Source organism: Chroicocephalus ridibundus, chromosome 28 (assembly GCF_963924245.1).
Source record: "Chroicocephalus ridibundus chromosome 28, bChrRid1.1, whole genome shotgun sequence".
NCBI lineage: Eukaryota > Metazoa > Chordata > Aves > Charadriiformes > Laridae > Chroicocephalus > Chroicocephalus ridibundus.
Genome location: NC_086311.1, coordinates 1,081,253 through 1,100,694, shown reverse-complemented (window position 1 = coordinate 1,100,694; position 19,442 = coordinate 1,081,253). Strand labels below are relative to the sequence as shown.

The 19,442-nt window shown below is 64.6% G+C and overlaps 2 protein-coding genes across 8 annotated transcripts; one reads left to right on the top strand and one right to left on the bottom strand.

Annotated features, from left to right (window-relative positions):
• Positions 1-31: 31 nt before the first annotated feature.
• Positions 32-16,014, top strand: DHX16 (DEAH-box helicase 16). Of its 7 annotated transcripts, none has more exons than XM_063318875.1 (20): positions 32-414; positions 889-1,127; positions 1,996-2,149; positions 3,140-3,196; positions 3,276-3,530; positions 4,221-4,445; positions 5,242-5,430; positions 6,095-6,205; positions 6,968-7,083; positions 7,720-7,930; positions 8,761-8,859; positions 9,793-9,945; positions 10,314-10,454; positions 11,468-11,630; positions 12,147-12,265; positions 12,470-12,619; positions 13,226-13,388; positions 13,913-14,074; positions 14,764-14,937; positions 15,737-16,014. In XM_063318875.1, exons 1-20 carry the CDS (start codon positions 205-207, stop codon positions 16,012-16,014), a joined length of 3,369 nt encoding a protein of 1,122 aa, XP_063174945.1. In that variant the 5' UTR covers positions 32-204. The 7 variants fall into 7 exon arrangements, with proteins under 7 accessions (XP_063174945.1, XP_063174944.1, XP_063174951.1 ...); XM_063318874.1 differs by having other exon boundaries at positions 4,218-4,445; XM_063318881.1 differs by having other exon boundaries at positions 12,552-12,619; positions 15,737-15,922.
• Positions 15,984-19,202, bottom strand: C28H6orf136 (chromosome 28 C6orf136 homolog). Its single transcript, XM_063318883.1, has 6 exons — positions 18,953-19,202; positions 17,911-18,222; positions 17,188-17,276; positions 16,888-17,088; positions 16,272-16,341; positions 15,984-16,192 (listed from the first exon to the last, which is right to left on the bottom strand). The coding sequence occupies exons 1-6, from the start codon at positions 19,091-19,093 to the stop codon at positions 16,058-16,060; spliced, it is 948 nt and encodes a 315-aa protein (XP_063174953.1). The 5' UTR covers positions 19,094-19,202; the 3' UTR covers positions 15,984-16,057.
• Positions 19,203-19,442: the final 240 nt, after the last annotated feature.

Sequence of the window (19,442 nt, the reverse complement as noted above, 5' to 3'; positions counted from 1 at the left end):
AAAAAAAGAGGTTTTATGTTCTGAGCCGCGCGGCTCGACGCGATATTACGGTAGAGCGGAAGCGCGCATGCGCACCGTCCACAGAGGCGGCGCGACGGGGCGCCGAGTAGGCGGGGCTACGTAACTACGCGTGCGCGGGGATTGGCTGAGCGCGGTGCGCGCTGCGTACGGCGGCCGGCAGGCGAAGGAGGAAGCAGGGCCGCCATGGCGGCGGCGGCGGCGCTGGAGCGGTGGGTGTCCGGGGAACTACAAACGCTGCTAGGGCTGAGCGGCCGCCACGTCCCCGCCTTCCTGGTGGCGCTGGCCCGGCGGAGCCGCAGCGTGGAGGAGCTGCTGGAGCGGCTGCGGGAGACGGAGGCGCTGCGGGTGGAGGAGCCGCGCGTGCGGGCCTTCGCGCGGGAGCTCTGGGACAAGGTGGGCGGCGCTCGGGGGAAGGGGGCGGGGGTTTAGGTAAGTGTGCGGGGCTCGGGGGAGGGCGCGGGGCTTTGGATGGGGGAGGGGCTCACGATAAGGGGGTGGGGCTTAGTCTGGACTGGGAGGGCGTTGGAGCGCGTGGGGGCGTGGCCTGGCGGCAGATGGGGACGGAGCTTGCGGGAAGGGGCGGTATTTCAAGGGTACTGGGTGGCAGGATCCTGTGCAGGTGGGGGCGTGGTCTTCTGGGAGATGAGGGCGGGGCTTTGCAGGAAGGGGCGTGGCTTCTAGGATGTAGGAGACCATGCGGATGGGGGCGTGGCCATCGCAGGACGGGGCGTGGCTTGTGCACCTGAGCACCACAGTCAACGGAAACAACAGCCAATGAGGGGCGTTGGGTGTTCGGTAGGCGTGGCCAGTCTGAGGGGAGGGGGCGTGTCCTGAGGGGGCGTGTCCTGAGGCTGACCCCGCCCCCAGGTGCCCCGGGAGGCCCCGCGGGAGCCCCCAGGCCGGGCAGCCGAGCGGGCGGCACGGGAGCTGCAGCGCCGCAGCCAAGGCTACCGATTGGTCGAGAGCGATGACGAGGCGGCAGGGCCCGCCCCTGCCCACGGCTCCGCCCCCGCCACAGCTGACCCCACTCCCCGCCGCCGCCGCCACCTTCGACGCCGACGCTCCGAGTCGCCGGAGGCCTCCAGCCCCTCGCCGCCCCACATTCCGTGAGTAGACACAGAGTTTGGGGTCCCCCCCTGTTTTTTGGGGTTCCCCACCCGGGTTTTGGTATCCCCCTCCCTATTATCGAGGTGTCCCCCCTAGTTATGGGCATCTCAGCGCTTCCTCCAGCCCTCTGGATGTTGCCAGAGCTGCTCAGGGTCCCCCTGGTTCTCGTGGTCCCTCCCCATTATCGGAGTCCCCCTGAGTTATGTCGGTCTTGGGGCTTCCTCCTGCCACCTCGGGGTCACTGCAGGTGCTCGGGGTCCCCCTGGTTATTGGGGTCCCCGCTGTTACTGGGGTCCCCCACCGATTAAGGGGGGCTTGGGGGTTTCTTCCTTTCCCCTGGGGTTCACTACAGGTGCTCAGGGTCCCCCCAGTTCTTGGGGGCCCCCTAATTATGGGGGTCCCGGGGTTTCTTCCTGCCCTCTTGGGGTCACTACAGGTGCTCAGGGTCCCCCCGGTTCTTGGGGTCTCCCCCAGTTATGGGGGTCTCAAGGTTTCCTCCTGTCCCCTGTGGGTTTCTGCAGGTACTCAGCATCCCCCCACAGTTATTGGGGTCCCCCCAATTATGGAGGTCTCAGGGTTTTCTCCAGCCCCCTGGTTGTCACCAGAGTAGCTCAGGGTCCCCCTGGATGTTGGGGGTCCACCTTGGTTGTCCCTTCCTGACCCTTGGGGTCACCCCTGAGCTTTTGGGATCCATTTGGGTGCTGAGTCCCACCTGGAATTTTGGGATTCACACCTTCAGGATCACTTAAACCCCTCTGGGGTCTCCCAGACTACTAAGGTCTGTGGGATTTGGGGTGCCCTGTAGGTTTTGGGGTCCCCCATGGATTTTGGTGTCCCCCAATGTGACTTTTTCGCCCCCAAAACCAGGGCTGCGGACCCCACCGAGGAGCCAGAAGCAGAATGGGAAGCATCGGAGCGGGAACGGCTGCGGGATTTGGAGGAACGAGACGCCTTTGCCGAACGGCTGCGCCGCCGCGACCGTGACCGTACCCGCAACGTCCTCACCCGCCCTGATGCCAAGGTGAGGGGCATGGGGGAGGCCGCAACGCCTTTTGGGGGGGTCCCTGGGTGGGATATGGGGGGGCCTGGCTGTGTTTAAGGGGCCCTGCTGACCTCCTTTGTGTCCTTGGGTGGGATTTGGTGGTCCTTGGGTGGATTTTGTGTCCTTGTGTGGGATTTAGGAGGTCTCTAGGTGTGATTTGGGGGGCCCTGGATGTATTTGGGGGGCCCTCCTGAACCTCCTCGGGGTCGCTGGATGGGATTTAAGGGGGCCCATCTGTGTTTGGGGGACCCTGGGTGGGATTTAGGGGGTTTGGGTGGGAATCGGCATCCCTAGGTGGGATTACCAGTCCCTGGGTAAGATCTGGGGGACCTGGCTGTGTTTGGGGGGCCCTGCTGACCTCCTGGGTGGGACTGGGGGGGTCATAGCCAGGCTGTGGGAGGGTTTTGCTGTGCTTTTGGGGATCCCTGGGTGGGACTGGGGGAACCCTGGATGGGATCTAGTGGGGGCTGAGTAGGAATTGGAGTCCCTGTGTGGGATTGGAGGGACCCTGAGTGGGATTTATTGGGGGTTGTGTGGGAATTGGGGTCCCTGAGTGGGATGTTGGGGGTCACAGCTGGGGTGGGGGGGTCCTGCCATGCACTTGGGGGTCCCTGGGTGAGATTTGAGGGTCACAGCCACAATGCGGCGGGGATCCTCCCGGCCTCCTGGGGCTCCCTGGGTTTGATTTAGGGGTCACAACTGGGACTGGAGGGTGGGCCTGGGGGAGGGTCATTGGGACTGCGGGGCCGTACCTGACTCCTGGGTGCCCCAGGGTTTGATTTAGGGGTCTCAGCTGGGACTGGGGGGGTCCCTAGATGGAACTGGTGGGGGCTTTTCCTGCCTCCTGGCCCAGATTTGACACACCTGGGTGGAATTGGGGGATCTGGGGGTGCCATTAAGGCCCCCCTCCTCCATCCTCCGCAGCTGGAATTTGGGGTCCTCACCCTTTTCCCCTCGCTTTCCCCCCAGGCTTATGAAGAAGCTCAAAAACGCCTCAAAATCGCCGAAGAAGATCAGAAAACCATGGTGAGCTTAAAATCCACCCCAAAATTCCAGTTGAGAGGGGTTCCACTGAGCTTTAACACCACCTTTTTGTACCTGTCAGGTTCCAGAATTGCGGAAAAAATCCCGTCGGGAATATTTAGCGAAAAGGGAAAAGGATAAATTAGAAGAATTAGAAGCGGAAATCGCCGATGAAGAATACCTTTTCGGGGAAGAAACGTTGACGGGAGCGGAACGGCGGGAGCTAGAATATAAACGTCGCGTGCGGGATCTGGCCCGCGAGTACAAACGGGCCGGGGAAAAGGAAAAATTAGAGAAAAGTAATCGATATTATATCCCCGAGGAAACACGAGGCAAGGTGAGGGTCCCCCAAACCTCCCTCTGGCCCCCCCAGATCCCTCGCATCGCGGCCAAAGTTCCCTCCAGCACCCCAAAATACTGCTTTTATCGCCCTTCCAGGGTCCCTTTTGTCATATCGGGGGCCCGCTCCAGCACCCGAAATTGGCCTTTTATCCTTTTAAAGTCTTTTTTGTCTCTTCTGAGACCCTCTGCAGCACCCCAAATTCTGCCTCTATCCCCCCAAGGTTCCTCCCATCATCTCTGAGGCCCCCGTTAGCACCTCAGATCTTCCCTCTGTCCTCTCAAGATTCTCTTAACACGACAGGACCCCCTACAGCACCCAAAATTCCCCCTCTATCCCGCCAGGGTCCTTCCTATCGCCCTAGGACCCCCTCCAGCACCCAAAATCTCCCCTCTGTTCCCCCAGGGTGCCTCCTGTCACCCCTAGGACCCTCTCCAGCACCCTAAATCCCCCCTCTATCCCCTCCAGGTCGTTCCCATCACTCCTAGGACCCCTTCCAGCACCCCATATCTTCCCTTTATCCCCTGGAAATCCCTCCCATCACTGCCAAGACTCCCTCCAGCACCCCAAATTCCCCCCTCTCTGCCTCCCCAGTGTCCCTCCTGCCACGGCGGGGGGGGGGGGGGGGTGGGGGGTTGGGGGAGGGGAGACCCCGGTGATTTCACCCCTTTCTTTACCTTGTAGAAGATCCCCGAGCGTGAGGAAGTGCTGGGAGGGGAGGAAGAGCGAATGGCCCCCCGGGACGAGCAGCGGCGCTGGGAGGAGGAGCGAATTGGGGCGGCTTCCTTGAGGTTCGGGGCGCGCGATGCCGCCCGCCGTCAGCCCTCCAAGGATTACGACTTTGTGCTGGAGGAGGATGAGATGATCCAGTTTGTCAGTGCCGTGCAGATGAAGGGCACCGAACCTGATAAGGTGAGGGGGGCGAGGAGATTTTGGGGTGCTGGAGGGTGTCCCGGGGCAATGAGAGAGGTTTTGGGGGCATAGAAGGGGGATTTGGGGTGCTGGAGGGGGCCCTGGGGGTGCTGGGAGGGATTCTAAGGGGGTAGAGGGGGGATTTGGGGTGCTGAAGGGGGATTTAGGCGTGCTGGGAACGGGTAGAGCGGGGACTTGTGGTACTGGAGGGGTTCCTAAAGGTACTGTAGGGACCTTGGGGACACTGGAGGGGCCCTGGAAGGATGATGGGTGCCCCTGGGGACACCAGGGGACCCCGAGAGGCTGCTGGGGGGCCATGGGGACACCAGAGGAACTATGGGGGCAGCCAGGGGGGACCCTGGAAGGATGATGGGTGGCTGTGGGAATCCTGAAGGGACCATGGGGACAGCAGGGGTGGCAGAGACACGGAGGGGGCACGGGCAGGATGATGGGTGGCCCTGGTGACACTGGAGGGACCCTGGGAGGATGCCAGGGAGCCATGTGGATGCTGGAGGTCCCTGGCAGGATGACGGGTGCCCCTGGGGACACCAGAGGGACCCTGGGAGGATGATGGGGGGCCCTGGGGACACCAGAGGGACCATGGAGGCAGCCAGGGAGGCCTGGAGACACCAGGGGGCCCTGGGAGGATGATGAGGGGCCCTGGGGACACCAGAGGTGGCATGGGGACGCTGCGGAGGGCTGGGGACACTGGAGGGATCCTGGGAGGACGATAGGTGGCCATGGGGACAGTGTAGGTGATGTGGGGATCCCGGAGGGACGCTGTGGGTGCCTGCAGGAGGCCCCGGCGCCGGTGCCCGAGGCGGAGCGGCAGCGGCAGTCGGCGCAGGAGGCGCGGCGGAGCCTCCCCATCTTCCCTTACCGTGACGAGCTGGTGGCCGCCATTGCCCAGCACCAGATCCTGGTCATCGAGGGAGAGACCGGCTCCGGCAAGACCACCCAGATCCCCCAGTACCTGCACGAGGAGGTGGGGGGGCCAGGGGCAGCACATCGGGGTGGTGGGGGCCAGATAGGAGGGCTGGGGGATGGTGAGGGGCGGATGGGGGATGGGAGACAAATGAGGGGGCATCAGGCGGTTAAATAGGTGAGTTGGGGGGTGTTGGGGGCGCAGGTGGGTGTTGGGGGGCAACTGAGGGGTCATCGGGGGGTAGATAGGGGGGCTAGGGAGCAAATGAGGGGGCATCGGGGGGTTGATGGGTAGATGGGGGATTGGGGGACAGATAGAGGGGCTGGGGGGCATCAGGGGGGCTAATGAGGGGTATCGGGGTTAATGGGGGGTTGGGGGGCAGATGGGGGGCTGGAGAGCAAATGAGGGGGCATCAGGGGTACATAGTGGGGATGGGGGGTAATTGGGGGCATATAGAGGGTCTGGGGGCAAATGAGAGGGCACCAGGAGGTCGTTAGGGGGCAATGGGGGGCAGATAGGGGAGCTAGGGGTCTTCAGGTGGGCAGAATGGGGGGCTGGGGGTGCAGATGGGGGGGTGGGAGGCAATTAGAGGGACAGACAGGGGAGTTGGGGGACAAGGCGGGGATACGGGGGACTGGAAGGGGGATATGGGGGTTAGGGAGCATTTGTCACACCCCCCCCCCCACTCCCTGATGTGGAGTCCCCTTTGTCCCTGTGTCCCCAGGGCTACACGCGGCAGGGGCTGAAGATCGGCATCACGCAGCCACGGCGTGTGGCCGCCATGAGCGTGGCTGCCCGCGTGGCCGTGGAGATGGGCACCAAGCTGGGCAACGAGGTGACACGGGGGATGTGAGGGGTGTGGGACAACCTAAAGGGTGGCTCTGGTGACCTGAGGATGGCAGGGGACCTTGGGCACACAACAGTGTCCCAGAGGGACCTTAGGGGACGCCTGTGGTGTGGCTTCTTCTGAGGGACCCTTGGGGAGCTGGCCTTGTCCTAAGGAAGCCAGGGGACGTGTCCCCACACTGGGGACTGCAAGGGACGCCAGGGATGTGTGCCCCTTGCAAGGGATCCAGGGGACATCTACCCATCTTGGGGACAGCAGGGGACCCTGGGGCCATGTCCTTGTCCCAGGGAGCCGTGAGGAACACTGGGGACACTAATGACATGTCCCGATCCTAGGGGAGCCCAAGGGGAGATGTACCCCTTGTGAGGACCGAAGGGGACCCAGGGGACATGTCCCTGTCCCATAGGACCCTGAGGACACAGAGAACCCCAGGGGACATGTCCCCATCCTACGAGACCCCAGGGAAGATGTCCCCACCCTGGGGACCATAGGGAATATGTCCTTGTCCTAGGGACCCCTGAGGAGCACAGGGGACCCTAATGACTTGTCCCCATCCTAGGGGACTGTGGGGGACCCTGGGGACACATCCCCATCCCAGGACACCCCAGGGGAACTCTGGGCAAGCGAGGGGACTCCTGGGGACAATTAGGGACCCTGGGGACCACCGGGGTGGAGCTGGTGGACTCTGAGGGGATGCTGAGGGAGTTGAGGGCCACCGGGCCACAGCGGTGACATGTGTCTTGTCCCCAGGTAGGGTACAGCATCCGCTTTGAGGACTGCACGTCGGATCGGACTGTGCTCAAATACATGACGGATGGGATGCTGCTGCGGGAGTTTCTGACCGAACCCGACCTCGCCTCCTACAGGTGGCCTTGGGGACACTGGGGACACCAGGGACATTGGGGATGCTGGGGACACTGGGGTGTTGGGGGAGGGTGGAGGGATTGGAGATGTTGGGGACAGCATAGATGGGGACATTGGGGACACCTTGGGGACATTGGGGAGAACAGGGGTGCTGGGGACACCAAGGACATTGGGGACACTGTGGACATCAGGGCCATGGGGATGTTGGGGAAGAGCAGAGAGACTGGGGATGCTGGGGAATGGTGGGGACGTGGGGATGGGGACATTAAGGGGTGGGGGGAGGTTGATGTTGAAGGGACGCTGGAGGGGACCCCGGGGACATGGAGGGTGGGGAATATCTGGGGTTGGGGACTCTGAGGGAAACAGTTGGGGATGTTGTGGGGGTAGGGGGGTAGTTTGGGACAGTGGGGGCGACACTGGGGACACGGCAGGGGGTTGGTGGAGTGGCTGTGTGTCCCTCGCGCTGTCCTTATTGTTAGTCTTACTGGTGCCCCATACCTGTCCCCATGCCTGTTCCTGTGTGCCTATACCTGTCTCCACGCCTGTCCCCGTGTCCCCATACCTCTCCCCACACCTGTTCCTATGCTCGTCCCCGTGTCCCCATGCCTGTCCCTGTGTCCCCGTACGCGTCGCTGCAGTGTGATCATGGTGGACGAGGCGCATGAGCGCACCCTGCACACTGACGTCCTCTTCGGGTTGATCAAGGACATCGCCCGGTTCCGGCCCCAGCTGAAGGTGCTGGTGGCCTCGGCCACCCTCGACACCCAGCGCTTCTCCGCCTTCTTCGACCAGGCCCCCGTCTTCCGCATCCCCGGCCGCCGCTTCCCTGTCGACATCTACTACACCAAGGTGACACAGGGACGCGGCAGACGTGGGGAGCAGGGGGATGTGGGGTGCTAGGGTGCACAGAGACAGGGGGGACATGGGGACGGGGGACACACGAGGGCAGCAGAGGGATGCAGTGGCGCTGGGGGACATGGGGACAGGGGAGACACAGGGTCAGCAAGGGGATGTAGGGGTGCTAGGGGACAGGGGGGACATGGGGGGAGCAGGGAGATGTGGGGTGCTGGGGGACAAGGGGACATAGGTGCAAGGGGACGTCTGGAGAGACAGGGGGACATGGGCAGAGCAGGGGGACAAGGGAACATGGGGGACGCAGGGGCAGCAAGGGGATGTAGGACCGCTGGGGGACATGGGGTGCTGGGGGACAAGGGGATACATGGGGACAGGGGGGGACATGGGGAGCAAGGGGATATAGGAGCACTAGGGGACGTGGAGACAGCAAGGGGATGTAGGAGCACTCGGGGACAGGGGGGACATAGGAACAGTAGGGGGATGTGGGGCACTGGGGGATACCAGGCTGCTGGGGTCATGGGGACACTGGGGGGTGCCAAGGGACAAAGGGGGCACAAGGGACATGGGGATGGGGGAGGCGTGGGGGTGGCAGAGGACATGGGGCTCTGGGGGACACCAGGATGGACATCTGGGGACACCGGGAGGTGTTGGAGGACCTCGGGGGACATGAGAGATGACAGGGGACGGGGGGGACGCAGGAACAGTGAGGAGACATGGGTGTCTCAGGGGACGGGGGTACACTGGGGGACACTGGGCAACAGGGGGATGGCTGGGGACACTTGGGGACACCCGGTGCTGATGTTCTCCCGATGTCCCCTCCCCAGGCGCCCGAGGCCGATTACCTGGAGGCGTGTGTGGTGTCGGTGCTGCAGATCCACGTCACCCAGCCCCCAGGGGATATTCTCGTCTTCCTCACTGGCCAGGTGGGTGTCCCCATGTCACCCCATCCCCTCCCTGCCACCACCCCTGTCCCCCCTGGGCACCCCCCTGTCCCCTGGGCACCCCTTGTGTCACCCAGCCTCCGGGGGACATCCTCGTCTTCCTCACTGGCCAGGTGGGTGTCTGCATGTCACCCCCCTGCCACCTCCCTGTGTCCCCTCCCTCTCTTTGTCCCCCTTATGTTGTTGGTGCCCCCAGTGTCACCCTGATGTTCCCTGCATGTCCCCATTCCCCGGTGTCACTTGATGTCCCCATTCCTGTGGCCATCCCCTGCCCCCTGGGTGTCCCTGTCCCACCAGGTGTCCCTATCCCCTTGATGTCCCTGATGTCCCCTGGGTGTCCCCATGGCCCCCTGGACATCCCTGTGTTCCCATGTCGTCCCGCCCCCATCTCCCTGTCCACTCCATTCCTCCCTGGTGTCCCCATGTCCCCCTGGCTGTCCCTGTGTCCCCCATGGTGTCCTCATCCCTCTGGGTGTTCACATCCCCAGGCATCCCTGTCCTCCTGTGTGTCCCCTTCCCCCCCAATGTCCGTGTGTCCCCGAGTGTCCCCATCCCCTGGGATGTCCCCGTGTCCCCCTGGGTGTCCCCGTCACCCCCCTGGGAGTTCCCATCTCCCTGAGCATCCCCATCCTCCAGGATGTCCCTGTGTCCCACAGATGTCCCCATGTCCCTTGGGTGTCCCTGTGTCCCCCGGATGTCCCCATGTTCCCCTAGACATCCTGTGTCTCGCTTGGGTGTCCCCATCCTCCTGGGTGCCCACATCCCCAGGCATCCCCTTCCCCCAGGGTGTCCCCATCCCACCTGGGTGTCCCCTTGTCCCCCTTGGCATCCCCTTTTCCCCCTGGGTGTCCCTCTGTCCCCCTGGCTGTCCCCATCCTCCTGGGTATCCACATCCCCGTGGTGTGTCGGTGGCAGGAGGAGATCGAGGCCTGCGTGGAGCTGCTGCAGGAGCGGTGCCGCCGCCTGGGGTCGCGCCTGGCGGAGCTGCTGGTGCTGCCCATCTACGCCAACCTCCCCTCTGACATGCAGGCCCGCATCTTCCAGCCCACCCCCCCTGGCGCACGAAAGGTGCGTGCCGGCCCTTTAAGGGGAGGGGGCGGGGCTTCCCGGGAGGGGGCGGGGCTTCCCGGGAGGGGGCGGGGCTGAATGGGGGCGGGGCTGAATGGGGTGGGGTCTAAGGGGTAGGATTATGGTGGGGTCTAAGGGGGCGGGGATTGAGGGGGTGGGGCTTATTAGGGTGGGGTTAAAATGGGTGGGGTTATGGTGGGGTCTAAAGGGGTGGGGCTTAATAGGGTGGGGCTAAAATGGGTGGGGTTTAAGGGGTGGGGCTTAGCGGGGTGGGGGTCGGGGTGGGCTCTAAGGAGTGGGGCTCAATCGGGTGGAGCCCAAGGGACGGGGTCGTGGGGTGGCTGGAGCCTGTGACGTCCCTCCCGCAGGTGGTGGTGGCCACCAACATCGCGGAGACGTCGGTGACGATCGATGGCATCGTCTACGTGCTGGACCCTGGGTTCTGCAAGCAGAAGAGCTACAGCGCCCGCACCGGCATGGAGTCCCTGGTGGTCACCCCCTGCTCCCGGGTACTGCGTCCCCTCCTTGTCCCCACTCTGTCCCCTCCCTCCCCCCCCATCACCCCCACAGTCCCCTAAGGTGGCTGTGTCCTCCCCGTGGTCCTTCTGTGGAGTTGGTGTGTCCCCATGTCCCCGAGGTCCTTGTGGGTAGTTGGGTTCTGGTGGCCTCGCATCCCCACACCCCTTGGTCGCTATGTCCCTGTGTCCCCACAGGTCTCCAGGTCCCCATGTCCCTTCTTTGGGTCCCCAGGTCCTCATGCCTCTGGGTCCCCATGGGCAGCCATGTCCCCAGGTCCCTCTGTCCCCACATTCCTTTGTCACCATGTCCCTGGGCTCCCATGTCACTGGGTCTTCATGTCCCCACATCCCTTGGTCCCCATGTCCGTTGGTCTCCATATCCCAAGGTCTCCACGTTCCCATGCCCCTGGGTCCTCATGTCCCCAGGTCCCCACATCTCTGTGTCCCTGTGTCCCCATGCCTCCAGGTCCCCATGGGCAGCCATGTCCCTTGTCCCCCTTGTGCCTCCGTGTTCCCATGTCCCCACGTCCCTTGGTCTCCAAGTCCCCATGTCCCCATATCTCTGGGTCCCTGTGTCCCTATGCCTCTGCGTCCCTGTGGGCAGCTGTGTCCCTTGTCCACCTCATGTCCCCATGCCCCTGGGTCCCCACGTCATTTGCCACATCCCTTGGTCCCCACGTCCCTGTGTCCCTACATCCCTTGGTCTCCACGTCCCCATGTCACTGGGTCCCCATGTCCCACATCTCTGGGTCCCTGTGTCCCTATGTCTCCGGGTCCCTGTGGGCAGTTGTGTCCGTTGTCCCCCTCATGCCCCCAGGTCCCCATGTCCATGTGTCCCCACATCCCTTGGTCTTCATATCCCCAGATCTCCACATCACTATGTTCCTTGGCCCCCACATTTCTGAGTTCCCGGGTCCCCATGTCTCTGACTCCCCATGGGCAGTCGTGTCCCTTGTCCCCCCGACCCCGTGGCCCCCTGAGTGACCAGTGACGGTGACCCGCAGGCCTCAGCGAACCAGCGTGCTGGCCGGGCGGGCCGGGTGGCTCCTGGCAAGTGCTTTCGCCTCTACACAGCCTGGGCCTTCCAGCACGAACTGGAGGAGACCCCAGTGCCCGAGATCCAACGCGCTGACCTGGGCTCTCTTGTCCTGCTCCTCAAGAGCCTTGGTGAGATGGGGGGCTGGGGGGGAGGTTGGGGTCCATAGGGGCATCTTGGGGGGCATTGGGAGGTCTTAGAGGGCATCGTGGCATCTGAGAGACCATCAGAGCGTCTCAGGAGGCATCTCAGGGACCATCAGGGCATCTCAGGAGGCATCTCAGGGGGCATCGGGGCATCTCAGAGACTATTGGAGCATCTTGGGGGGCATTGGGGCATCTGAAGTGGCTTTAGGACGTTTTAGAGGGCATTTGGGCATCTTAGGGGCCATCAGGGCATCTCAGGAGGCATCTTGGGGCATAGGGGCACCGTAGGGGACATCTGGGTATCTTGGGAACCATTAGGACATCTCAGGAGGCATCTCAAGGGACGTTTAGGGACAAGAGAAACCTCAAGGCATCTTAGCACAGTGCCACAGCTCAGGGCCTGGGAGACACTGGGGACCTTTGGGGCTGGGGACACCCTGGGGGACCAGGAGGGCTCTGGGGTGGCCCTGGGGTGACAGCAGGTGACGTCCTTGTCCCCAGGCATCAACGACCTGATCCACTTCGACTTCCTGGACCCGCCGCCCCACGAGACACTGGTGCTGGCGCTGGAGCAGCTCTACGCCCTGGGTGCCCTCAACCACCTGGGCGAGCTCACCACGGTACTGGGAGCACTGGGAAGGACTGGGAGGGACTAGGGTCGTGGTGGTGGACCCCGTGGATGAGCTCACCACAGTACTGGGAGCACTGGGAGAAACTGGGATGGTGGTGGTGGACCCCGTAGGTGAGCTCAGCATGGTATGGGGAGCACTGGGAGGGACTGGGAGCACTGGGAGGGACTGAGATGGTGGTGGTGGATCCTGTAGGTGAGCTCACCACGGTACTGGGAGCGCTGGGCAGGGTTACTGGGAGCACTGGACCCTGAGGCTGTCCCCTCCCTGTCCCCAGCTGGGCCGGCGCATGGCGGAGCTGCCGGTGGAGCCCATGTTGGCCAAGATGATCCTGGCCTCCGAGCAGTGAGTGTCACTGGTGTGTCCCCTGGTGTCCCTGGGTGTCCCCAGGCTGTCCCCTGCTGTCCCTGGTGGAGTCCCTTGTATGTCCCTGAGTTGTCCCCAGGAGCCTTGGTGGTGTCCCCAGGCTTGTTCCTAGGTTGTCCCCTGGATGTCCTCATGTTGTCCCCTAGGTGTGCCCAGGTTGTCCCCTGGTGTCCTCGTGGTATCCCCTGGGCTGTCCCTGAGTTGTCCCCAGGTGTCCTGGTGGTATTCCCTGAGTGTCCCCCGGTGTCCTCCTGGTGTCCCCTGAGTTGTCCCCTGGGTGTCCTTGGGTGTCTTTGTGGTGTCTCCAAGGTGGTTCCTAGTGGTCCCTGGTTGTCCTTGTGGTGTCCCCTGGGTGTCCTTGTGATGTCCCCAGGTGTCCCTGGGTGTCCTCGTGCCCCAGTGTGGTCCCTTCATCATCCCTGGCTTGTCCCTGGGTGTCCTGGTGGTGGCCGCCCATTGTCCCCAGGTGTCCCAGTGTTGTCGTGTGTGTGTGTGTGTCCCTACAATCCCTCCACTGAGCAGGTTGGGGGGGTGGTGACACCCCCTGTACACGGTGACAGGGTGACACGGTGACATCCCTGGCAGATATGGCTGCACGGAGGAGGTGCTGACGGTGGCGGCCATGCTGTCCGTCAACAACGCCATCTTCTACCGGCCCAAGGACAAGGTCCTTCATGCCGACAGCGCCCGCCTGGGCTTCCACGTCCCCGGGGGGGACCACCTTGTCCTGCTCAACGTCTACAACCAGGCATGGGGGGGGACGACACAGGGACATGGAGGGGACACCAAGGAGGGATGTGGCAGGGGGATGGGATGTGCCTGGGAGAGGAGGGTTGGGGGTAGGGGTGTGTTTTGGGGGGGTATGTGGGGGTTTGGGGGGGAAATATGGGGTGGGGGGGTCCTAGGGGGTAAATGTAGGGGGGGGAGGGGTCTTGGGGGGGCAGTGGGTGTCTGCTGGGGGGGGGGGTTATGGGGTGTTTCAAGGGGTAAACCTGGGGTTGGGGGGCCCTGGGGGGGCAGGTTGGGGACACAGGGTGGGTGTCCAGGACCAGGCACTGACCGTGTCCCTGTCCCCCTCCCCCCCGTGTCCCTCTGATACTTCTGTGTCCCCACACTGTCCCTGTGTCCCACATCCCCTTTTCTTTGTCCCCATCCCTGTGTTGCCCCCCATCCCCTGTGTCCCCCATGTCCCCGTGTCTCCCTGTGTCCCCATGGTCCCCGTGTCTTTCTATGTCCCCCCCGTGTCCCCCCCCGTCCCCGTGTCGCCGGCAGTGGGTGAGCAGCGGGCACTCCCTGCAGTGGTGCTACGAGCACTTCGTGCAGGCGCGGTCCCTGCGCCGGGCGCGGGACGTGCGGGAGCAGCTGGAGGGGCTGATGGAGCGCGTGGAGGTGCCCCCCTCTTCCTGCGCCGGAGACTCCGTCCCAGTCCGCAAGGTCACCCCCAAATGCCCCCCCAACAGGCACCCCAGTCCCCCCCGCGACCCCCCCAGTAATCACTAGGGACCCATTTTCCTCCTGGGACTCACTTAGGTGCCCCCGTTTCCCCCTTGGGGCCCCCCGTTTCCCCCTTGGGACCCCTTATTTCCCCCTTGGGAGCCCCTGTTTCCCCTCGGGACCCCCCATTTCCCCTCCTGGGACCCCCAGGGACCCCCATTTCCCCTTCTTGGCCCCCCAAGTTTGCCCGAGGATCTGCAGGGTCCCCCAGTTCCGCTCCTGGCACCCCCCAGGTCCTGCAGGGATCCCCAGTTCTCCCCCACAGGATCCCCAGGGATCCCCCCCATTTCTCCTGGGACTCCCCAGAAGCTTCTGGGACCTCCAAGATCCCCCCCAGGACATGCAGGGCCCCCCATTTTCCCCACCTAGGATCCCCAGGGCCCCCCATTTCCCCTCAGGAGCCTTTGGAACCCCTCAGTTCCCCCCAGGACCTGCAGGGACCCCCCAGTTCCCCCCAGGGCCTCCCATTTCCCCTCCTAACACCCCCCAGAATCCTCCGCCACCCCTCCTTTGCCCCTCCCCAAACTCTACGGGCCCTCCATTTCCCCTCCTAACACCCCCCAGGATCTTCCCCCTGCTCACAGACCCTCATGACCCCCAATTCCCTCCCCCCCTTTGCCGCCCCCCAGGCCATCACTGCCGGCTTCTTCTACCACACGGCGCGGCTGACGCGGGGCGGGTACCGCACAGTGAAGCACCAGCAGACGGTTTTCATCCACCCCAACAGCTCCCTCTTCGAGGAGCAGCCGCGCTGGGTGCTCTACCACGAGCTGGTCTTCACCACCAAGGAGTTCATGCGGCAGGTGGGGATGGGGGGGACACCATGGGGCAAGGGATGTGGCCGTGGGGATGCTGGGGTGGGGACAGAGACATCTCTGTGGGTATGAGGACATGGGGACAGAGACATGGCCACGGGGATGTGGCTGCAGGGCTGGGGACACGGCCATGGGCATGGAGTTGTCACCACGGGGACAGGGATGTGGCCGTGGGGACACTGGGAGAGGGACATCTCCATGGGCATGAGGATATGGGAACAGGGACACAGTCATGGGGACAACGGGACAGGGACAGGGCTGGGGACGCAGCCGGGGCATGGGGATGTCACCGCGGGGACAGGGATGTGGCTGTGGGGATGGGGACAGAGACATGGCCATGGGGACGCTGGGACAGGGATGTTGGGACAGGGACACAGCCACGGGGACAGGGCCATGGGGGCTGGGCTGGGGACAGTGGTGCAGGGACAGGGGGGATGCCATGGGGCAAGGGACGTGGCCAGGGATATTGGGGACAGGAGGGTGACAGGCACCACACAGCCATGTCCCTGTGGGGACCCGGGTCACAGGGACCCAGTAGCGCATCCCCATGGGAACCAGGATGACACTGACCCCACAGCCACGTCCCCATGGGGACCAGGGTGACAGGGAGCCCATGGCTGTGTCCCCACGGGGACCAAGGATGATGGGACAACAACACAGACACGTTGGCTGGGTCCTTGGACGATGACAGCAGCCCCCCGCCCAGCAGGGCAGCCCCGTGTCCCCTCCACAGGCTTGGGGTGCAGTGGTGGTCCCCACGGCCCCCAAGTGTCCCCTTTGTCCCTAGGTGATCGAGATCGACAGCGGGTGGCTGCTGGAGGTGGCCCCCCATTACTACCAAGCCAAGGAGCTAGAGGACGCCAGCGCCCGCAAGATGCCCAAGAAGGTGGGCAAAAGCCGGGAGGAGCTGGGCTGAGACACCTTGGGGACACTTGGGGACATCCTCCCCCCACAATACAGCTGTTTTGGAAGACGAGTGGCTCCCTCCCCGTTTGGGGACACGGTTTGTCCCCTTCTGTCACTGCTGCAGCAGCTCCGTCCATCTGGTTTTATTCTGTACATTAAGTTAAGGGAGGGAGGGGACACGTGGGAACAGGGATTTGGGGGCTCAGGTGGCCCCCGAGGTGGCAGGAGGCTTCAAGGCGAGCTGTAAGGCCGGTCCCGGCTCGGCCAGTGCCACTGCCACCGCCGCTGCCACCAGCAGCTTCTTGTCCTCGGTCATGGCCGTGGGGGCTGGCATCAGCTGGGAGGGGTTGGGGACAATATTAGCGGGGGGGGCATTAAGGGACACTGTTGGGTCCCCCGGTGTCCCCTGGCCTTACCTTGTCCACGCGGTGGCAGCGGATGAGCCCCTGCGAGTTGAGGAAGAAGGTGGAGAAGGCGTCATAGGACCTGGGGGGAGGACAGAGTCAGGGGCGGGTGTGGGGACATGGGGGTGGCATCCCATCCCAGGGAGTGACAGGGACATGGGGACACGGAGCTGGCATCCCACCCCAGGGAGCGACAGGGCTGTGGGGACGTGGGGGAACATGGGGACACAGGGGTGGCATTCCCTCCCCAGGGAGTGATGGGGACAGGAGGGTGGCATCCCACCCCAGGGAGCAACAGTGACATGGGGGACACAGGGATCCAGGGCTGGCATTCCTTCCCCAGGGAGTGACGGGGACATGGGGACGCAGGGCTGGCATCCCACCCTGGGGCAGGACAAGGGCCTGGGGGACGTGGGGCTGGCATCCCACCCTGGGGAGTGACAGGGACAGGGGTACACAAGGGACAAGGGGACGGAGGGGACAGGGGGCTGCAGGACCACAGGGTGACCCAAGGGGGCTGCGGGGGGAGCGTCTGTGGAGCTGGAGCAGCAGCAGGTCACTGGGGGTGGGAGAAGGAACCTGGCGCCGGGGGGTGGCAGTGGAGGACAAGGGGGTGGCGGGGGCTGACCGCAGGAGCTGGCGCTTGTCGCGGCGGTAGAAGCGCAGGAGGCAGAGGTGCAGGGGGAGCCCGGTCAGGCGCCAGCGCGCCCGGATGCTCCAGTCCTCGGGGTGCCGCGTCAGGGCCAGCACCTCCAGCCGCAGGCTGGCAAAGTAGCCCCAGGCCACCGCCCGGCACAGGGCCACCGCCACCTGGTACATGGGCCGCCCGCTGCGGACACACACACACACACCCACCAAGGTTGGCACATGTCCTCTTTGTCCCCAGCGTGTCCCCTGGCCCCGCAGCGGGGGGGGGGTGACGACTCACCGGGTGTGGAGGTGGAGGAGGTGGTTGATGAACTCGACGTCGGGGGAGTAAAGGCCATAGTCAGGGATCTTCAGGAAGAAATTGGGGAGCTGGGGGTGGGGGGAAATGGGGGGGGTTGGGGGTCAGGGGTGTGTGCGCGTTTGTCCCCATGGGGACGTGGAGGATCCCGCAGGGCTGGGGGGCACTGACAGGGCTCGGGGTTGGAGCTGGGGGAGTTTAAAGGGTTGCCCCCCGCCGTCCTGTCACCCTCATCCCCATCTTATGCAACCCCCCCCACCTTGTCACCCTCCCCCCAACCTTGTCACCCCCCCCATATTATCATCCACGTCCCAATCTTGTCACACCCCTTGTTTTGTCACCCACCCCCATCTTGTCACACCCCCCCCGATCTTGTCACCCCCCCATCTTTGTTGTCCCCCGCACCTTATCAACCCCCCCTCTATCCTGTCACCCCCCCACCTTATCACCCTCTCCCCATGTTGTCACCTGCAAACTTGTCACCCTCCCACCTTGTCACACCCTCCCACCTTGTCACACCCCCTCCATCTTGTCACCCCCCCCCACCTCATCACCATGTGCCCCACAGTGCCACCCCATCCCCACCTATACATAACACACCCTATAGTGGGGGAGTAACAGACCCCTCCCCCAAAAGCCACCCCCCCTACCCACCCCCACCCCAAAGCCAGCCCCAATGTCACCTTATTGTCACCCTCTTGTCACCTCGTGCTGCAGCTTCTGGTGCATGACGGCCAAGTGCTCCTCCATGCTGGGGGGCGGGTGGCGGGGGGGCCCAGCGGGGGCCAGGAAGGGGGCCGGGGGTCGCAGGAGGAGGAGGAGGGAGGTGACAGGGCCATCGCGGACGGCAATGTCATCTTCCCGCTGACCGTCCACTGTGGTGATGTCACCTGCCAGCCCCTCGGGGGGGGACAAGGCGCGAAGGCGAGGACCCCGGGCCGGGGGGGGCCGTGGCAGGGCTGGGGGGCGCAGGAGAGGGGGCAGTGCCGAAATGTGGCCCCGGGTGGGCTCCAGGTCCTGTGGGGGGGGGTAAATGTCCCCAAGGGGGTAGATGTGGGGCTGCCTCATAGCGGGGCGAAGGGGGGGGTATGGTGTGGGGAACTCTAGGGGGGCATTTTTGCTGTGGGGTGGGGGGTTTGGGCTGTGGGGCACCCGGGAGGACCCCCCCAGGGATGGAGCTGCCCCATGGGGCTGAGCTGCCCCATAGGAGGATGGATCTGCCCTATGAGGAACCCAGCAGGTCCCCCCCAAGAATGTAACTGCCCCACAGGAGGACGGATCTGCCCCATAAAAGGATGTAACTGCCCCATAGGGGGTGATCTGCACCACGACACGATGGATTTGTCTCAAGGGGGGGTGGATCTGCCCCATGGAGGAATGTGTGTGCCCCATAGAGGGTGACCTGCCCCACAGGGGGACGGCTCTGCCCCACGGAGTCCCCAGGGATGACCCTGACCCAGTGGGATTCCCACCCCCCTCGATTTGCATAACCACGCCCCCTCGGGACAGCCGGGCCCGCCCACCTCATCCCTACTTAGCGATAACGATTTTCATAGCCACGCCCACCCGACAAGCAGGGCCCGCCCCTCCACTTATGCCCGCGCGTATTTGCATAGCCCCGCCCACTGGGTCAGCAGCCACGCCCACACCAGTCTCTTCCGTGGCGTCTATTTGCATCCCCGCAGTGTATTTGCATATCCCCGCCCCTCCCCTCAGCGCGGGCCCGCCCCTTCCCCTCGCCCCTCACCTGAGGCCGCGCTCGGTAATGGCGGCGCGGCGGGTCCGGTCCGGCACCGTCGGGATCTGCCGGGGGCCAGGCCCGCAGTGTGGGGGCGGCGGGTCGGAGGCGGGCAGCGGCGGCAGCGGCGGCCCGGCCGTGCCGGTACATGGCGCAGCCCCCCCGGCTTCGCCGACGGCCGCGCCTCGCCTCAAGCCGGCGACCTCACTGCGCCTGCGCAGCGCCCGCCGGCCGGCGCTGGCTCCGCCCCTGCCGCGTCCCAGCGCGCATGTGCGGCGGGCAGGGCAGTGTCCTGCGCATGCGCCTCTGGAGGGGGAGGGGCCGGGGAAGGTGACCCGGAGGAAGCGCATGCGCGGTGGGCGGAGCCCGCGCCGGGCGGCACGCGCATGCGCAGTTGCTTCCCGCCAAGCCCATTGATTTAGCTTCGAGCCGTGCGCGCCAGGGGGGCGGAGCCAGCTCGGCGGCAGCCAATAGGAATGCGGATCTCCAGCTGGGGAGG

Excerpts from the sequence above, each read along its gene's own strand:
- DHX16 (XM_063318874.1), top strand. The coding sequence starts at position 205 with ATGGCGGCGGCGGCGGCGCTGGAGCGGTGGGTGTCCGGGGAACTACAA. Across the intron at positions 1,128-1,995 it reads CCCTCGCCGCCCCACATTCC|GGCTGCGGACCCCACCGAGG; the intron begins GTGAGTAGACAC and ends CCCCAAAACCAG. Across the intron at positions 3,197-3,275 it reads AAGAAGATCAGAAAACCATG|GTTCCAGAATTGCGGAAAAA; the intron begins GTGAGCTTAAAA and ends TGTACCTGTCAG.
- C28H6orf136 (XM_063318883.1), bottom strand. The coding sequence starts at position 19,093 with ATGTACCGGCACGGCCGGGCCGCCGCTGCCGCCGCTGCCCGCCTCCGA. Across the intron at positions 17,089-17,187 it reads CTCCTCCACCTCCACACCCG|CGGGCGGCCCATGTACCAGG; the intron begins GTGAGTCGTCAC and ends GTGTGTCCGCAG. Across the intron at positions 16,193-16,271 it reads GCTGCCACCGCGTGGACAAG|CTGATGCCAGCCCCCACGGC; the intron begins GTAAGGCCAGGG and ends AACCCCTCCCAG.